This window comes from Gymnoscopelus braueri, assembly GCF_963280865.1.
Source record: "Gymnoscopelus braueri genome assembly, chromosome: 19".
In the NCBI taxonomy this organism is placed as follows: domain Eukaryota; kingdom Metazoa; phylum Chordata; class Actinopteri; order Myctophiformes; family Myctophidae; genus Gymnoscopelus; species Gymnoscopelus braueri.
The window spans coordinates 33,052,062-33,072,438 of record NC_137621.1 but is presented as its reverse complement, the minus strand read 5'-3'; the positions used below and the strand labels follow the sequence as shown (position 1 = coordinate 33,072,438).

At 40.8% G+C, this 20,377-nt stretch overlaps 1 protein-coding gene across 1 annotated transcript; it reads right to left on the bottom strand.

Moving 5' to 3' along the window:
• Positions 1–77: 77 nt before the first annotated feature.
• On the bottom strand, positions 78–20,313 carry rtf1 (RTF1 homolog, Paf1/RNA polymerase II complex component). The gene is made up of 18 exons (XM_080414888.1): positions 20,178–20,313; positions 18,101–18,211; positions 17,689–17,839; positions 15,741–15,945; positions 11,768–11,885; positions 10,871–10,982; positions 8,412–8,553; positions 7,845–8,022; positions 7,552–7,634; positions 7,358–7,445; positions 7,090–7,197; positions 6,915–6,992; positions 6,168–6,289; positions 5,334–5,391; positions 5,140–5,223; positions 4,944–5,045; positions 1,333–1,444; positions 78–1,141 (listed from the first exon to the last, which is right to left on the bottom strand). Exons 1-18 carry the CDS (start codon positions 20,259–20,261, stop codon positions 1,035–1,037), a joined length of 2,043 nt encoding a protein of 680 aa, XP_080271014.1. The 5' UTR covers positions 20,262–20,313; the 3' UTR covers positions 78–1,034.
• Positions 20,314–20,377: the final 64 nt, after the last annotated feature.

Genomic DNA, 20,377 nt, shown 5'->3' with positions numbered 1-20,377 from the left:
ATGGTTAGTTTTATGGCATCCACCATTTTTCATTAAATTAGCTTCCGGACATTGATAATTGAAACAGACACAAGACATATGAAACAGTGCCTCTTTATTTTTCCGCACTCACTCCAAAATGCATATTTACATGGCATGCCACATCAATACAAGAACTGACTATGGACACAATTGGTAACACGTAGAATCTGCTCTGCAAGTAGGGAGGGGATTTATCCCATGAACAACCAAACTAGAGATAAAATGAACAACGCAATGCTTTTAATCATCCATAAAAAAGTGTTTTTGTTTTTTGTTTTCATCTTAAATCCGGCTGGTTCAAATAGTTAAAAAGTGACATTGTCCAGTTGACATATAATCGGACAAGATGCGTCCCATTCCTATATTCCTTTGTTTAAACAAAGGGAAAAAGTTGTAGGTTGTAGCTGAGTTATACATGGAAGATCTCCATCAGCTCTATGAAAAACCATGAGCTGCTATGCTTGGGAGGGAAACAAAGGAACAAGTACAAAGTAATTCACTGTTGATGAGGTAAAAGCTGATTCAGCTCCATCGAGTGTTCTGTCCAGTAATATCAGAGTAACCTGAAAATTAAAGTCCCAGAGGATAATTGTCCTTGCCTGTTCAAGGTCAATATCCACAACCTTCCAAAACAATATTTATTAAAAAAAGAAATATGAAAAGAGTGTACTCCCTTACATCCAAATGAGGGGAGAGAAGTTAAATACAAACTCCAAATAACTAACAAAAAAAAAAGAAGAAGAAAACATTTTTTCCCCACAATTTAACGTCCGTGTTTATCTTCTGGACACGTGTGTTCCTGGAGAGATCCTTGATAAAAACGTCTTTGCTTAATGATTAAGCTTTAGTAATCAATATGTCCTCTGTGGTCTCTTGTATCAACACTTACACACATCCTGTCCTCACAGTCTCACTCACGCATTCTCTCGGCTTTCTCTCACCAACTCACTCACGCACACACATTCAAATCAGTTGGACATGCAATGTGGTTTTGAACAAGTGGCTCATAGCAATCAGATTAATCCCCTCCTTTTCTTGTAGTCCTCCAGATTGAGAGACCTTCGGGGGGCACCATCCTTCACAGGAAGAGCGTTTGAGCTCACTGAGAGAGACTTTGCCTCTGCAATAAAGCATAAGAATATAATATTAATAATCCTTTATATAACGCAAATATAAAAAAAGGGTTTACCAATAGCTGGCTGTGTCTCTCTTCAAAGCAGAGACCGTTTCACTCACCATTACATCAAGGAAATTTCACATAATCATGACCCACATGGCACAATGAACATACTGTACATGAGTTCATCTCACCTGCATTAGGAACCTGTAGGTCAATCTTGACATCAAAATCATGAACTTTGAATAGGTCTTCTGAAAGATCGCTGGTTGGTTTGGGGGCATCTTTGTCTACCTTAGCTTGTCCCTAGAACACAGAAAGGAAAATCTAGATTATCTTTGGGTCAAGAACAAAAATTCCATTAAAGGCAGTAATAATAATGTATTCTCAGTTTGTCACCCCACAGAGTGTTATTTACCATAACATTGGGCTAAAACGAAGCTTCAGTGAAAGCCACTGCAATACCTCAGCCATCGTTGTGTAAATGTGTGTGTGTGTGTGTGTGTGTGTGAACATTGTAAAGCGCTTTCGATAAATGTGCTACATAAATGCACCATTTACTTACTATTTTACAAGATGTGTATCTCCAGGGTCCCCACACATTTTTAGCAATGAATTTCCAAAACTTTTCCAAAACTTTTCCAGAATATTTAGCCCAATTTCCAGGCCTATATAACAATCATTCAGCGCAATAATGTGTCTCTTACTCCTATGTAGAATGCCCAAAGATAGGCAGTGTAGCAAAAATAAAGCATAGAATATAGAATAGTACAATTTCATTCAAAATTAGGGCATAGCTCACTGGAAGACTCATTATGGCATCCGTATGACTTATTTTATTTAAATAATATATGCCATCACACAGCCCGTTCGGCGAAAAACTACTTATGTTACATATTTCGTGTAATGTTATACATGTTTATGAAAATGTTTTGTATTAACAAAATCAATAGCCAAAAACAATGCATAGCCAAATATTTTTCCAGGACCCTTGATAAATTCCAGGACCTTTGATCAATTCCCAAACTTTTCCAGTACTGGATTTTTTTTTTTTCAATTTCAAAATATTTCCAGGAATTTCATGACCGTGGGGACCCTGTATCTTGCTGTAATTAATTAATTGCCATGTGTTGTGTTTGTAGTCCCCCAGACTACTATATTCTGGCAACAAAAAAAAAGTAAACCGTGTATGGTACCGTTGGCGACAGATTGTGGAAATTAAACAGTAACACTATAAATCACAAGCACCTTGTTTCTGACCAATCACACACAATAATTTACATTGATGTCTCTGCTGTAATGTTTGGCTAGTAAAAAATCTTGGGAGGCAGGGCACTCGGTGGCGCAGTCAGTGTTTGGAATTGGAACGTGGTTGCACTCTATTTTAATGACGTGACGCGCACGTCACTTAATACTCTCACCGCCAGGCCCGTAGCCTACGGGCCGATAAATCCAACCGTAAAGCGCCGATCCCGTAGCCCAAGGGCTGTGGTGCTTTTTCCTTTTTTTCAAAAAAAAAAAAACTTTTTTTCAATTTTCTATACGGAACATTTCATTGTAACACCACCGGAAATGGAATTATTCTGGATCACGTTTTGCCGATCCCTAAAAGGATCCATTCTAAAGCGCACACTGAAACGCCATTTTCTTCAATTGTAGTTTTTCTCCTCGCTGATCACCGTTTAAAGGTGTCATGACATTCATTTTCACTTTTTTTATTTTCAATGTTTTATTTGGGGTTTTATGACCTCAATTACACCCAAAAAACCTGAACTTAGAACATTCAGTGGATTTTCTGTGGTCTGGGGTTTTCTGAATAATTAGGCTGAAAAGTAATCTGAGCTTGGCCCTTCGACAGTGAGGTCACAGTCGATTAATCCCGCCCACTCTCCTCCTCGCCCCTCCCCTCTCCTATCCTTTCCTTTGGGGGGGGCGGAGCAGAGGCGATGATTGACAGGTAAAATCCCTCACCAGCGACACCCGCAGGCAAAGATTTCTTTTTTCATTGCAGTTGAAAAGGCTTTAGAAATGTGAGAGAAAAACACCTGCCATTGATCACTGGAATGGAATTTTCACTTAAAACTTTTTGTACACTTTTGAAGGACCAGGACAAAGACTTTGAATGTGGTGTAAAAGTGAATGTCATTAAACCTTTAACATAAACCGTTCTAACTACATCATGGCGGCTCCGTTTGACACGTGGTTTGGACTGGTAGACGCAGGGAGATCTCCGCGATGTTTACAAACAGTGCACAGCTCAATCTTAAGGATTTTAACGAGGTCTATGGCGACGTGAAAAAAACAAAAAACAACAATAAAACGTTGGCACTGTTGAGTACATTATGAGATTAACCTCTGGCGGTCAATGTGTTAACACCTACACTACAGGTCACACAATGGACAATTGATATGCATCTAGGCTCATTCCTATGTTAATTCACCTGGTGTGAGTCGGGAGCCTTTGTAAACTTTGTTGAGGTGTGAATTTAAAGTCGTTTTAAATCTATGTGTGTGCCTGCGTGTGCTCCTGGTCAAATAGGTTCCTGCACGGGATGCAAGGCCGTCCCATGAGCAATGCAACCCTGGGCGCAGTGGTAAACTAACTGCATTTCTCAATAGGCTACATAGTGATTCTGTAATAGTGAAAATATTTCAAAACTAATTTGCCGAAATATACCAGCTGTGACTCATATCTGACTAGAGGTACAGCACAGCTCCGACAGCAGCACGCACACATGGAGTAGTCCCGCTTCTCATTCACAGTCAACGGTCACAATTTCTTATTAACACATTGAATGCCAAAAACGGTCCGGACCGTTTTTGAGGGTCCAAACGAGAAGTGCCGAAAACGGTCCGGACCGTTTTTGACCCAATTCTATTTTTATACATGTGGGCCACGTGGGGCGCTAAAACGAAACTTTGACATCACCCAATGAGTTTCTGAGAAGAAGAGGCTGGATCTGGCTCCATGTCAAAAATCCTTCCGGTCGGCGTTTTCAATGTTATCTCCTTGATTAAAAGCTTAATATCTCCATTTCTTTTTAATGTGGTGGAAACGAGCCGTTTTCGATCGGCGATCACGCTGCAATGGAGGGTCGCGTTGGAAATATTATTGTTCCAGGCGTTAGTCGGGACCCTCCGCCGTCTCGCACGCACGCTTTGTTTACATGCATTTCCGCGTCGGGGCTTCTCACAGCACGAAACTTATAACGCAAGTGGATGGAAGAAATGCTGGCACTCAACGTATAATATTTTAATAAACCTCTGGCACCCAATGTGTTAACCTTGCCAAAGTTCATTTCTGCAAGGAATATGCTGCCGCCTTAAAAGGGATAGTTGACCCCCAAAATGACTTTTTTTCTATCGACTAGTCACCTCATGGAGACTTGAAATCATGGACATTTTTTAGTTTTTGTCGCATTCCTAAGCAAATTATTTGTTGACCAGCAGCGGTTCCGGTAGGAGACACAAAGAGTCTCCTTTGTATCTCCTACCAGAACTGCTGCCTTCCGGTCCGCTGGTCACCAGATTATTGGCTTAGGAATGCGACAAAACGATCCCTTCAAGGAATTGAATGAAAAATATTTTACATGCATCTCGCGAGAAGATTCCGCAGGGAAGTCATTAATGACGGCTGTGGGCTTATGTACGCTGACTACTGCGTTCCACGCCCACCGTCATTATGTCACAGCTGTGACTTTGTTGATATTAATTACTCGACTGCACGTGCGTGAGACGGATATCATCCAGTGTTAAGCACTGCCTCTGGCAGTCATCCAGGATTCATAGAACCATAGTTACATACGTAGCCTCTGTCTCCGGCGTTGGGATCTTGCATTTCTGACCCTGAGCCATATTTCTGGTTTAGGTGTTCAAGGATAGCTGCATGTACAGATGGGTCTCTGGCCTAAAAACACAAAGGTCAATGATATTATATTACCCAGATAAACTCAACAGAATTTGATTAAATTAAATCTGTGAAGGAAATAAAGAACGCTTACATTAGACACCATAGTGGGTTTGCACTGTCTTCGGGTGAAAGGGTCCAATTGTTGTTGTTGGCCCTTCATACTTTGTCCTTCAGCCTGTGAGAGGAAGAAGTGAAGTAGAATATAAACATTAAGAGATGTTGTAAAACATAATTTACTGTACAAGCAAATCATCATCATATGAATATGAAGTGAATGTTACTTACAACTAAAGCCTTTTCAGATTCCACGATGTTCCAACTTCTGTTCCTCTGATTTATATAACTGGATTGTAAAAAAGTATGTGTAAGATGAGTGTGAGGTAAAGCTAAACATCATTTATTTATTTATTTGATATTTTTGGGCTTTTCCATCTTTAATGATGCCCACTGCCAGCAATTTCCTTTTTTTTTACTTTCACAAAAAATAAAAAACATTATGCTCGCATGTCCAATCGTTTGTAAACACACAGAGTATGTGTCTGAGTCACCCAGACAACTAACATTTCAACCGGGTCAGCTCCATGTAAACACGCCATTTCTTGTCAAAGATGCACGATACAGAAAATGTACATCCCTTATGATCGAGTGTCCGACTGTTGGTAAACACACAGCGTACGCGTGTGTGGCCCAGAGAAAGAATATTCCATCGGCGACATTTCCTTCTCCCCTCGCAGCAGTTTCAAAACAGAGCGTCTGGCGCAACACAGCGAAAAAAAAGGCAAGTCGAGAAAGAGCAGTTTCAGTGAAAGAGTTAAACTGGAAGTGGGCGGAAACGGAAATTTGGGATTGACGTTATTTCCGTATCCGGGTGAGTTACAGTGAAAGTAGTCACTGCGAGTGATAAAGAACAGTGAGATCTTTTATAAAATAAAATAAATACGTTTTTTACGTCCATGGCAGAATTGGTAATTGGAAAAAAATACGTTTATTACGTCCTTGGCAGTGAAGTTAAGAACAATAAATTCTCTCCTAAAAACAAAGTCCTTTTTATTAGCTAATAATAGTCCAATGTTGTTCCTTGTTACAAACTATTTACAACTCAAAGATTCTGAAACAAACCTGATTGCAGAGATGCTTTTGGTCCTCTGCCTGTCAAGCATTTCAGCTCTTTCCTCCAGCTCATTCAGTTCGTCCTGGATAGTTTTAGCTTTATCACCGTCTCCTCTGTCTTCTGCCATGGCCTTTAGTCCAACACAAAAAAAGAGAGGGATCAGCACAGTCAGAAGGTTCAAGGTTAAGTTTATTATATCCCAAACTGGTCAATTTGTGCTGCAGCAAAGCAGATTAAGAACTCTAAAAGACACAATAAACATGCATAGAACAAACACATCCAGATCATAATCATGTCATCAATAATCATCATAATCATGTGTCCACGCAGCAAGACAACAACTAACCAATCAACCAGCCAATTGTAGACAGCAGACCACAACCATATTGCACCATAGGAACAAAAGAAGAAAAAAAAACATCAGCTCATCATTACCATCCTCCCAAGATGGTGATGAGCCTGTAAACTGTCCCCACAACTGAACAGCAGCTACCTCCTCCTGCTTCCATTATTGATGGCACGAATGGAAGTAGGTATAAATGAGAATTTGTACCTGTTGTTTCTAGTTGCAGGGGCCTTTAACCATTGGTCGGAAGGCAAGAGCCTGTATTCAGGATTCAGGGGATGAGAGCTGTCTGCTGCTCTAATAGATGCCGCTTTCTTAAGCACCTGCTTGTCATATATATGACTCAGACAGAACACTGATAGAGGCAGCAAATACGAAGAGAGCACAATGTTTCTGTATTTCCCAGTACCTTATCTTTGAGGAGAGAAGTTTTCTTCATGGCATAATTTGATGGACACTTTCGAAATCTGTCCTTCTCTTTCACAATCTGTGAAGAAAAGCAGATGCAGAAATTATTTTAAAAAATTCTGCTCTGCATAATGTTTCAGACCAGAACATAGACAAACCAAAGAGGACTGACATACATCTTCTATGTCTCTGTCATTGAACTTATAGTTCATGGCCTCTTTGATGGACTGCTCCTTTTTGGTGATTTCATCAAGAGTTGGGACTTGCATCGAAGCAACCATCATCTGCAAAGAAAAAAGAAACTTAACTCTTATTTCAGGGTTGACAGATCTTGTAATGTCTCTCATACCCTAACCTTTTCTGCACCAAAACCATCATTTAAAAGCTTTGAAGTTTCATGTATCAAGTATATTTATTATTTCCAAACTACCTCCCATTACTTACCGCCTCTTTCCACTTCATAAACTCATTGTCTGTGAACTCCTGATTTGACACAAACTCAAGTCTGAAGACACGCGTGTCGCCTCCATGCCTGTCATATATGAATAAGATTGAAAGTCACACATTCAGGGAGTAAAGGTTAATAGTAGAACTTGTTTTTGCCTTGTACATTGTTAGTTGGAATCTAAGATTCCTACCTTAATTGTAAGCCTTTGTTTGTTCTCGATGTTCCAAGCTGGTAAACTTTGGCCGTCTCTACCACATCCACTATTTCAGCAACCTTTAAATGGAAAGAGAGAGGAATATAACTGGACAGAACAACACAATTTAATTTAATCTAAGCTGGGAATCGTATTGATTGCATGGATAAATAAAGGTTAAATAAATTAAAATTAAATCTTTCAATGGACCTACACATACAATTGGATAGCAATAGCACATGGATATGATAATCACATGACATTAAGCACAATGTTAGAGGTCAACTTACCCTGTAAACTGGTTTACTACTGCTGTTCCCAATACCTATCCTAACGAAGCACCCAGTCACAGTCTTGGCAAAGAAGGGCATGTGGCACCAGCGTTCCAACTTGTGTCTGGACAGGCGGACTCTGTTGAGCTCATCTGGGAGTGATACTGGTTGGGACTTTGGTGGAGTCTCCTCTTTACTAAGATGGTGAGAGGGATATGGAGGCAGAGATTGAGAGATGGAGAACAGAGAGATGTGCAAAACCTTAGATTAGCTGGAAAGACATGACATCCAGAGATACACTTTTCGAATTCCAGAGGAGAATAACAGGGTTTAGGAACAATCAACATAAATGTTCACTTTAGTATTAACATTTGTAAATTTGACTGTAGATTGTCATGTTATAAAAGTAGAAGTTATATACACATTTCAAAAGTAGGTCAAAAAGGAGATCATCAAAATAGAGATACGTGAGTGGTGGTGTGTCTAACGTCTATCAGGTGCTTAGGAGAGGTCATGCAGTCATCAAAATGCAAGATGAAGACTCACACATACTGGCTCTTTGTTAGTCTTGTTACTCATACTCACTCGTCGTCATCATCATCGTAAGATGAAGAGTGTGAACTCCGGTCACTTTTTATAGATGATTTGTCATCTTCCTCTTCCTCTTCCTCATCATCAGAATACACTTCGCTTGTCTTTAGGGGCTGACGCTTAGCCAGCAGTTCAGCTGTTTGCCAGAGAAGTCAAAGATCAGCATAAGAATGTCCCAACCTCTTTATTGCCAGAACAATACCACTTAACACATTCCATGCCAGAGTTTAATCTCATAATGTACTCACCAGTGCCAGCGTTTTATTGTTGTTTTTTAGTTTTTTTCATGTCGCCACAGACCTCGCTAAATAAGTTAAAAGTGCGCGTTCATTTGGTTCTAAACACACAGCGGATCCGTGAGAAACGGTCAGCGAAAACAGTTTCCAAATCCGTGCCGCCATCTTGAAGCTACAGCCGATGAACGGTAAACAGTGATCAGCGAGGAGAAAAACAACAACCAGAGAAAATCGAGTTTTAAACAGGATCCCAGACAGGAAGCGGATACGATCGAAAAAACCGGAACCCGAATAATTCCGTTTCCGACCGGAAACCGGAAACGGAAATGGATCAAAAAAATTCGGAAAGTGCACCTGGGGCACTTAACTCATTCACTGCCACTGACGTAAAAAACGTAATTTGTCCCGTTTACCAATCCTGCCACTGACGTAAAAAACGTAATTTTTTTTTTTTTTTTTTTTTTTTAGTTTTTTTTTCAAATTTGACCCAAAGACCAAGGAGATATGATTGTTTAAAGATCTACACTCCCATCCACTTCCTTGTTAACTTAAAACTTAAAAATTCTGTATCTCGGCTCCTGAGTACTTTTTTTTTTAAATGAAAAATCTCTGGCAGTGGGCAAACGCGGTCAGCAATAATTGTGGCAGTGAATGAGTTAACATGGGAATCGGCGGTTCGCGTAGATCTACGCGACTGGCACGCTGCGGCTTTAAATAGGTTCGCGTAGATCTACGCGACTGGCATGCAATGTGTTAAAGGAGCATTTCACCCCTGGAAGAAACTGCAATCACTCAATGGTAATAGTATTTGTAGTAGATAACAGTAGCACAATTTAAAATTTGCACCCTATGGCCAGAAAAATTATGAAATCTGTGTGTTTGACTAGGGTTTGACTGGACTGCTGCATTACTACAATGACCATAATGCTTTGGTGCCTTGTGGCAGGGGAGGTTCCATGTGGGTGTGATCTCCAACAATAACATCCAAACAGCATGCCAGTGTCGCCATGTCTGCTTATTATAAGCGGCTTCTTTCTAAAATGTAGTTGATATTTGGGCTTGTTTCCAAATGTTTTGATTGTTGTTTAAACCAGTGGTTCTCAAACATGTTCATATTTTTCCACAGACCCCCATCTGAAATTATAATTTGTGCCAGGGAGCCCCTAACAAATATGTGTCAAAAATATTCCACATTTCCCCTTATATGTTTGTATTTGTATGTTTTGTATGTTCGGTTTGTTTGTTAGTAATGTGCTAGTCTTTTCTTTTTTTGTGTATGTTTGTTTTCATGTTCTGAAAAATCCAATAAAAAGTAAAAAAAAAAAAAAAAAAATCCACATTTTGCACTTTTTCCCCCTCAAGATTTTTTTGTAAATAGCAGATCTACAAGCTCACAAGCTCACAATGGGTCGCGAAGCGTTGTGAGCTTGTAGATCGGCAATTTTCAAATATATAATATCCCATGTCTAGGTAAAGTGCTCTTGGCCTAGTTATCTTCTTTTGGGCTTGTTTTCATAGACCTGGCTGCTTATTTCTCTCACAATATCTGGCAACACTGGCTGTACTCGCACACGTTCATCTAGTTACATATATGTCCAAGGATTCGTTAGTGATGTCATATCACTGGCACATCCTTGGTATCTTCCTACTGTTCTACTTCCGTGTCGCATAGTATTGACATCACTGTCGAATCCTTGGTATTATGATCCTAGCCTTTGCGACAGTGTTTGTTTACCAGCGCTGCCACTCCACGCTGTATTTTTTTTCAAGCTTGCGCTTATGAAACACTACACAGGATTATTATTTCATGTCAACATTCAAGTACAACTATCAGAAGATAACTCAGGTAAAGTAATGCCTCACTCTGCAAGGGGGGTTGCCTGCTGGCCGCAGCTAATGGGAGTAGCCGAGTGGCGAAAGAAGGTTGAACAAAGTGTTACGGGGGCTGTCGTTTGGAGCTGGTCTGACTGAGACGCGTCAAGACAACATGTAGTGCGGAAAGGAATGAGACATATCTCTCATGACGCAAATAACGTCACGAAGAATGCGAAGATTACTAGATATCTAAAAACACAGATTATTCACACAAAAAAACCCAGGATCTTGTTTCTTGACTCCTAAACTTCATTAAAAGACCGAAAACTTCTTCCAGGGGTGAAATGCTCCTTTAAGGGCTATAACACAAGAATAGAAATAGGACTATGACCGTGTGCCAACCTGTTCTGTTTTTCTTCTTCTCACGCTCAGCTTTCAGTTCTTCCATGGCTTGGGACTTCTTGTCAAGCTTTTCGTCACGTTTGGATCGTCTCTCCTTGTTGTGTGACATGACCTAGAGAGGGGTGGAAGTTGAAAAGACAATGTGAAAATTCTGGGGGGTTTTTGCGTTTGCCCACTGCCAGAGATTTTTCATTGAAAAAAAAAAAGTACTCAGGAGCCGAGATACAGAATTTTTAAGTTTTAAGTTAACAAGGAAGTGGATGGGAGTCTAGATCTTAGACAAATCATATTTCCTTGGTCTTTGGGTCAAATTTGCATTAAAAAAATACGTTTTTTTACGTCAGTGGCAGTATTGGTTAATTACGTCAGAGGCAGTGAATGAGTTAATATGACATTGGGACAACCCGATAGCCGTGTGGTTAGGTAGGCGTACCACATATGCTGACATGCCTGACAGCAAGTCCCCGGTTCGATTCCCGGGCTGGCTCGACCATTTGCTGCATCTCACTCCCCTACTCTCTCCCCCACCTTTCCCATCCCTCTACTAGACAAGTTTGCCGCTACCAAAAGAACAATACTTAATATACCTGGGTTTGGAGAAAGAAACAAAAAACTGCCAAAAATCCGTAGAAAAAAAAAAGAAAAACAAAAGTGTGCTCTCTCTCACACAAACCACAGCTCTAACAAATTCTGTCAATATTACATTCTTTCAAGTTTTGAAAACACTGAACCATAATATGGTGCTGTGGTGATTTTATCCATGAGACTTTCTGCACACTTTGGATGATCGGAATGTGGGCTTTTTAATGGTTACCGGCACCACTCTTAAGAACAAATCAAACAGATGAACGTGCCACCCATAAGCAATGTGTGAAATGCCAACAGGACTGTACCCACCACTTGAGGGTCTGGGACCTGAGATAGCTTCCTTTTTTCTTGCTCTTCCTCCTGCTTCTTTTTCTTCTCCTCCTTTTCCTTCTTCTTTGCGGTCTTCAGTTTCTTTTTAATTTCAAACCTATTGAGGAGAAAAACAATATTAAAAACAGCACACAGCAACTGTTAACAGTATAACTACCACAAAATCAGATACGGTCAACATAAATTGATATAAAAAGATCATACCTTATTGAATGTTTAGCCTATTGCCTTTAAGTCATGAATACTTTACATTTTTACGGCATGAAAACTTTACATTTTTAAGGAGTTTTTAATGATTATTTTCATCATCTAGGTGATAAGACCACCTTAAAATTATCAAATTCTACAGCTATCATTCACCTCACCAGAACTAATTTGAAGCTTTTCTCGAAGGACAAGAAATACTTTTCAAATCAATCCACACCTTCAACTGCAAAGACAAAAACCACGGCAACGTTCACTCGTGTTGAATTACAGTATCAGAAGCCAGTTTCAAGCAGTTGACTCACAGAACACTGCTGCTCCAGTCCTTACTAATACCAAGAAAGTGGAACATATCACACAGTTCTCAGATCTTTACATTGGCTCCCCGTCTGCCCTGTCTTTAAAAAGCTTGCAGAGTTGCATTCTATATAGAAAGTAAACCGCTCTACTGTAGATAGTAAGGATGTTAACGACTCAGTATTTCGCGTGTCGGGGGCATTTATCAATGTGTCGATAAATTTTCCTTAATTATATATATTTTTGCTTCGCAGTTGAGAGGAGAGCGCAAACTGCGCTTTCCTTTAAGCACCACAACTGCAGCCTTCATGTTTTGAATTTGTATCAAAGCCCTAATGATAATAAAAATGAGACTTTATTTTATAAACATGTGTTTATTAATGCAGAACATTTGTTTAATCCGTACGCTACAACAGCCTATAACTAACGAGGCCTACATTTGACAAATTAGTAAGAATGATGTCAGACTCAGCTCTCCTTCCCGATGCCAAATAATAATAGTAACACCACAACACGTATATGTAGCTACCTGTAAACTTTTATAACATCTTACGGAACGTTCCGGTTACCTCAGCGAATACAAGAGTGCTCGTCCCCAAAAAACGCCCCAGATCAAATCCGGCGACCTGGAAATGGTCGGCACCAGGTACTCCTAAAAGTAACCTCAGTAAAAAAAATGGGGGCGAGTGAGTTATGGAGCGATTGTTCCGGTTTCCTCAGCGAACGTTCACTCTCTTGTCGCGCTGTCATAGTTTGGCGACAGGGCACGGTGTATTCTAGAAATGCCATCAGGTCACGGAAGCCTTTCCCTTTCCCCTCGAGAACGCTAATAGTAGGCATAATATCTTCGGCAATCACACACAGACCTAACTGTTCCTCTCCCATTTGGAAAAAAAAATTATACTTTTTTACATTTTGAACTGGCTATTTTGGAAAACAGCAACGTTTATTACATTTTTGAACAAGCCATTAAAACATTTTTGGTAAAAAATTAAATGACAAAAAAATGTTTAAAGATTATTTTTCCATTTCTTTTTCTTTTTCACAAAATGTTTATCCCACGATTTTGTAGCCTATTTTTCAACCAGTGCCAATTGTCTAAGCTTGTAATCCTGGGCGCTACTCTCCCTCTGCCAGCCTTGGGAGAGCCCCGAACTGAGCTCATGCTTCCTTCAACGCATGAGGAGTGAGCAGGCCGCTTCTTATCACCTGACAGGGGGCAGTTTCCCCGGTAGGACGTAGCGTGTGGAAGGACACGTTATTCCAACCAGTTCCATTCCCCTCCATCAGGCGCCCCGGCTGACCAGGGGGGAGGCAGTATAGACACCAAGATTACTGCATGTTTTTTGTGAGGGCACTTACCCTAGGGGACACGGGGAGAACATGCAAAGTCCACACTTAAAGGCCCTTTCACCAACCCCACCTAGGGTATGGGCACTGATGACGTGGAAGTCGGAGGAGAGAACACGCCCCCAGTGCCCACAGCGTCCCCGGCGGGAATCGAACCCAGGACTTTCTAGCTGTGAGGCGACAGCACTGTTATTTTTTTTTCTATTTTTAGAATCGACAGGAGCAACGAGTCGAAAATCGAGTCGACTTTCGACTCATCTTAACACATTCGGTGCCAGAATAACAGATTACGTTCGGTGCCATAAATCTCACCGTTGCGCGGCGCTGTTTAAGCTGTAGACTCCACGACGAGCAATCCATGTGAAACGATGCATGCGTGCAGGGTGCACGATGGTCCTGTCTAACGCCTGGAACGATAACATCTCTCACACGAGTCACAATGGCGCAGCGATCGTGCTTACAAAATGAGTCGTTTTCCCCAATGTAAAAGGTTTCGGAGCTACAGGGGTTTTAGAGAAGGAGAACAGAAGCGGATGGGGAGCCATGTTTTTTGGCAGGGTGATACATCTGTCCCTTCCTTCTCAGAGTCACCGTGGGTGATTCCAGAGCTGCTCCAGCCCCCCCCCCCCCCCCCGTGTGGAAAAAAACTAAAAGACTGAAAACACGGTTTGAACCGTGTTCGGCACCTAAGCGCTACTCTGTTAAAACACGGTTTGAACCGTGTTTGGCACCGATGTGTTAATATCAGAGGTGCTGCGATCAAGGTTTTTGCGATCCGATCAGGCAGCTTCAAAACAGATCCGATCCGATTAATTCCGATCCGATATGTCACATAATAGTCTCTATACTGTCTATCTAAAAAAAAAATATATATATTTTTTTGTTGCTCTGTAAAGCACTTCTAGCTGCATTTATGTTATGAAAGGTGCTATATAAATAAAGTGTATTATTATTATTATCTAATATATTATTATTATCCGGTCCGATCCCCCCGCGCACCTCTCGGTCCGCACACCACTCAGAAAAAAGAAAAGAAAAGTATTTTGCTGCATGTCTGAATCACTTTCTCTTTTATCCCAAATGCGTCCCTATCAGTGTAAAGAGCCTCGATGGACAGCTATGCCATGTTGCAAAAGTTTCCCTTTTATGTAGGCATTGTCTTTTTTAATAAGACGGACAATAATAAATCCTGTGGGTTAATGATTAATCACCAGGTTCGAGAGAGCAGTGGTGGAAAAAGTAGTCGCATTGTTTAGTCTTATCCAACGATAACAAAATATTCTAGTTTTAAACTTTTGGGTCTGAGAGTCTAAATCTCATCAAATGGTGGGATCCGTGGCTTAAATGTGAAATAAATAATGGACCTTGATATGAAAAGGGTTGAAAACCACTGGCCTGGAGGAGAGGGGAGGAGAGGGGAGAATGAGTGAGGAAGAGACGGACAAAAACAGAGTCGGCAGAAAAAAGTGGTTGTCTCTAGTCTACACCCTCCCCAATATCGGTTAGGGTTGGCAGTGACAGGGACTATACAGTACATAATATTGTCTCTGTCGGGTGGAAAACTCATAGAGCTTGTAGATCTACTTTTGATGCTTTGTGTGACGCTGTAGGATGATGAAGATAAGAAGGGCAACGCACTTCTGTGTTGCTTGCACGGAGAATGTGTCAGCCTGTACAACATGTGGCGCGCGGCCACGACCACGGTCCGCGCTTTTTATTATCTTTACTTTTTATTACTGATGTTATGTTAAAACTAAATGTTAAAAAAGGATTGATCAAGTGATATTACTCAAACAGAGAATATAACCTCTCCAGAATCATAGTCAACAAAGTTTCACAGCGTGCTGGTTAGAAGTGCTGCATAGAACTGCTGGAGTGGAGTACTGGAATGGAGTGTTTGATCGGCATTTTCGCTGCGATTTCCATTTTTTAGCTGTTATCGGGCCGATATCCGATCTGTTAATCGGATCGCGGCATCTCTAGTTAATATCCCTAGTAGATGGGTTTCATTTTGTTGCTCGTCTTTTACAAAATAAACAACTTTTCTTTCAACCCGTACAGTAGCTGAGAAAGAGACAACTTGGAAAGCAAACGCACTTACCGTCTTTTTAGCACCTCTCTCTTCTCAATTCGGTTGAACAGCTCCTGTTCCCTTTCCTTCTCTGTCATCTGCTCCAGCCGAGCTCTGTCCTCCTCATCTCCCATCAGGTCGTCACCGTAACCGTCCCGGAAAACATCGTCCTCAGAGGAGGAATCTGAGTCCGAACTGGAGGAGGAACTGTTGCTCTCTGAGTCTGAGACCTCGCCTGATGGGGAGAAAATAAGACTATGATAAGTTCCCCTTCTTCAAATGGTCACCAGTACACTGTAAAGTTATGGGAATACATGGGGATCATTTACACATTTAAGCTGACACTCTTATTCGGAGTGACCTACAAAAAATATAAACACAAAATAATTAGAACAAATGGAATTCCAATGCTGTGCCGTGTCCACGTTTTTTTTGTTTAGTTATGTGATGCTTTCTATTTTATAGACAATTTTAATCTCTGGGTCTTGTTTTCAGGTCTGCCTTAGATGGGACGCAAGCAATCAGGATAATTTTATTAGGGCAATCATTATTGTACCTGATACTAGTGGTCATGCTCAACTTAAAACACCACAACACATTTTTATGGCAATTCTAAAGGTCCTTACACACCGGGACGATTTTTTTCATGCGAATAATACGTTTTTTTTAAAAACCTTATAAAGTCAATGCAAGTTTACATGGAGCGAAAAAGCTAAAAAGAGTCTTATAATTATTCGGAACGAGTCCGAATTTTGCGTATATTCGCATATTCGCCGGTGTGTAACCGCCTTAAATCTTTTGATCCGGTACCATTTCAGAGCAATTTTATTAACTTTTCCTGAGCTGGAAAACAGCTATGTATTTCCAACTATAAGCCAAGTCAATTTTATTTGTATAGAACATTTCATGTAGCTGCAAACTAAATGTCACATTAAAATACAACAATGGTACAGTACAATGGTACAGTACAGTAACAGTATTAATGACCCCTCTTCCCCACAAACACACAAAAATAACACAAATGCCCACATAGTGTCTGTCAACGCCACATAGTGTCTGTCAACGCCACACACAGGTAACACGCATGCATAAGTGCGCTTGCACGTGCGAGCACACACACACACAAAACATCAAAGGACCCTACAGTGTAGAAGGGGGGGGGAATGTAAATAGCCCACATCTCCCAAATACAGATTAGTTGCTGCCCTACATGCCAGCTAGGATAAGTAGGATAAGTAGATGAGTCACCTAATGACAGCCACGAGAAATTATTCTACAAATGAACAAGGTACATTAGACCAATGCAATCCTTGTCTATAGCTGCAGGTTCAGTGCATAGCACACAGCTTGAACACACATCACTGCAGAATACCAACTGTTCAATTCAAAAAGAGGGGGCATATATAATGTCCACACCATCAGACTGCTGTTGGTATGCCTTGCACTGTCCCTCTTCACTCTATGAGGTCTATCATTCAAAATGTCTCTGTACCTCCAAATTCTATGTGTTTTATTTATTGGCCGGATTTCAGTGATTCTGGTTATATTTTTGCACATCAGGCATTTAACTGACAGCCTTATTCAGAGCGACTCACACATTCTGAAGAAGTTATATGTTATATTGTGACTGTGGAGAAGGCTACAAGGAATATTCTCTGGTCAAGAACAAAGGGGTTCCACCGCCCCTCAAGCCAAATTCAGGCTGGTCCAGTGCATCCGGTGCGACTGGTATGTGTAGAAGAAGGCCGGCACTGGAGCAAACTCGGACAATTAAAGCCTTTTTTATTTACAAGGTGCAGGCAGGTCATGATCTGATGAAGATATATTGACATTGAAACATGGTCACGTTTCACGATATTTGCCTGCACCCTGTAAATAAAAAAGGCTTAAATTGTCAGAGTTTGCTCCAGTGCCTTCCTTCTTCTGCGTATTCTTTAGTACTTTGTTCTCCCCACATTTCACCACAGATGCAACTTACCCTCCTCCGGAGCAGAGCTCTCAGCTGAACTGTCGCCATCAGAACTACCAGACGCAGCAGCTTTATTTACTTTCTTCTTTGTAGTGTTCTTCTTATCCGACCCTTTCCCTTGCTTAACCTTCTTCTTGCCTTTGGTGCCACCGACGGTCCACTGTACAAAGCATTGAAACATTGTGTATATCATCAAATAAAAAAATGTTGCTTACATTTATACATATAAACTAACATAATAAAGACAAGAGGTTGATACTGTGAGGAAAGTTGAGGTTAATGTGACAGAATGCCAACTAAGCTTTTATGTCTGAAAAGAGATGGCCCTAGTGATTGATTTGCTTGTATGGGCTCAATTTTCAACTTTAGGCCATAGTTGGGAGAAGACCATTTAAATCTGGTGGAGCCATTGTTGTCATACCTCATCATCACTATCTGATGTCTCTGAATCTGTAGAAGCAGCAGGCTTACTGACTGGCTCTTCCTGTTCACCTGAGTCAACTCTCTTCCTCTTTGCCAATGACAAAAGCTCCTGTAATTGAAAAGGAATATGGTTTAGTGACAAAAATCCAGGAATTGTATTTCAATTTATAGAAAAGAATAATATGCAACACTGCAGAAACACAGGGTGGTTGAAGTTCATACTGGAGACGTGGCTATGCAAATGTGAATGTAAGATGTTGCAAAAACATCTGACCAAGTGACCATCATAGCAGTCTTCATCAAAAAGTCTGAAAAAGCACGACCACATACTGACAATAGAACCCTCATTAACGAATAGTCACTTGATACTGTTACATAGTACAAATCAAGAGCAAAAAATGCAGTTTCCTTGATGAAATCAGAAAAGCACAGTTAACTTCCCTTAGCTCATTAATGCCACAATGCTGGTTTAAGTGACTGCATGCGTTTTGCTTACACATGACATGAGGGCTACATACATGGCTACTTGTGCCTGGGCAGTGTGCACGTACAAATATTCTAAGGGAAAGAAAAACACTAAACCAGGTGCAACCCTGTGAGGTTCAGTTTTCAGTCTTTTCAACTCAAAGACTATAGAGAACACTTGGTCAGACAGATATAGCTGGCTGATGTTTGTCAACAACACCGAAATAGAATTCTGGCTCTGCGCCCATGACGTCATTCGAGAGATAAGTAGTAAATCGACTGCGAATGCCATGCAGACTTTCTAACCCCCCCCCCTTCAAACCAGAAAGCTAAACATCCGTGATATACAGCAGTGATTCTACAAGTGGGACTCTCTGGGTTCCTTGAGGGGGTTCTAAATTGACCCTAACGTGTCTGTAACTCTGACGGTATACAAGTTAAGGGGAGACCCTGCAATGTAAACGTTTGAGAACCATCGATACACAGTGTGAAGCAGTCAAGTACACGAAACCAGTCCGTGCCAAGCCAAGCCTTTGGCGCGGTGTTTTCCTGCTTTGATATGAATACTTTTTTTTTGCAGCACAAAAAGTACGGCTCTATACAAAGGGATGCTAAAACATGATTTAACCCAAGAAAGCACTATGGCTCATTTCCATTGGGGTCCATGTGCATTCAATATACATAAGACACATTTACTGACAGACAAATATACAATACTATGCAAAAAAAACATCACATGCACGATAGTAATAACAAATAAACGAGTAGTAACACATGTTGAAATAGGCTTCATAAATGTTGTGTTCTTGAAATGCAACACTGGCGTAGCTAGTTAGCTGCAGCAGCCTAAAGCTTGGCTAAATAATAGCATTCTGCTGAAGAGATGGTCTGTTCATTAATTTAAGCAAAAGACCAATGCTAAAAAGACAACTGCTGCAGTTCAGGGGATGTATAGTCATTCCAGGAGGGGTAATAACACCACTGTTTAAGTGTCGTGTTCCAGTCAATAGACTGAGCCCACTTTCACCAAGGCAAGGCCAGGCAACAGTGTTGCCAGATTTTGTGAAAGAAATAAGCAACCAGGTAGCAACCAAGAATACAAGCCCAAAAGAAGCAACCAGGCCACGGTTATTTATCAGAAAATAGGGGATCAAACAAGCTCACGACGTGTCGCATATGCTATTTTCAAAAAAAATCATGAGGAAAAGCAGTGTAAAATATGTTTCTTTTTTAAACACAAATCTTGTATGGGGGTCCATGACTCCCTGGCATAACATATTTTCAAATGGGGGTCCGCCAACAAATACACATTAATTTGGGGGTCCTAGGCATGAAAATGTTTAAGAAACACTGGTTTAAACAACAATAGGAAACAAGCCCAAATAAGCAACTACACTTTAACAAGCCCGAAAAAAACGCAACCATCAATACTTTCGATCAACTTTATAGAAAAATAATCCCAAAAATCGCTTATAATAACCGGACATGGCAACACTGCCAGGCAAAGCACAATCAGAGGCTATAGCTATCATCCGTTAGCTTCACCTCAAAGCGTTGACAACGTAAACAATGAACATTACGACAAAATAAGGAACGTCGTGTTTCGTTACCTGATCTAAGTTATCGTCGCTCGCACTGTCTTCGGAATCAGAGTCAATCACGACGCGACCTTTCCGTTTCTTTACATTAACCATGATTAGCGCGGAGAGGCTAACGGTGCTACCTCTGTGTCGTCTGAATGTTTGATGGTAAACCAGTGGACTGGACGCACCGACGCCAGTGTTGCCATATTTTGCAAGAAAAATAAGTA

What these genes read in the sequence shown, in the direction of transcription:
- rtf1 (XM_080414888.1), bottom strand. Translation starts at nt 20,261, where the DNA reads ATGGTTAATGTAAAGAAACGGAAAGGTCGCGTCGTGATTGACTCTGAT. An exon ending in TACGATGATGATGACGACGA is followed by an intron (nt 8,023 to 8,411) that starts GTGAGTATGAGT and finishes TCACCATCTTAG; the next exon opens with TAAAGAGGAGACTCCACCAA. An exon ending in AACAAAGGCTTACAATTAAG is followed by an intron (nt 7,446 to 7,551) that starts GTAGGAATCTTA and finishes CATATATGACAG; the next exon opens with GCATGGAGGCGACACGCGTG.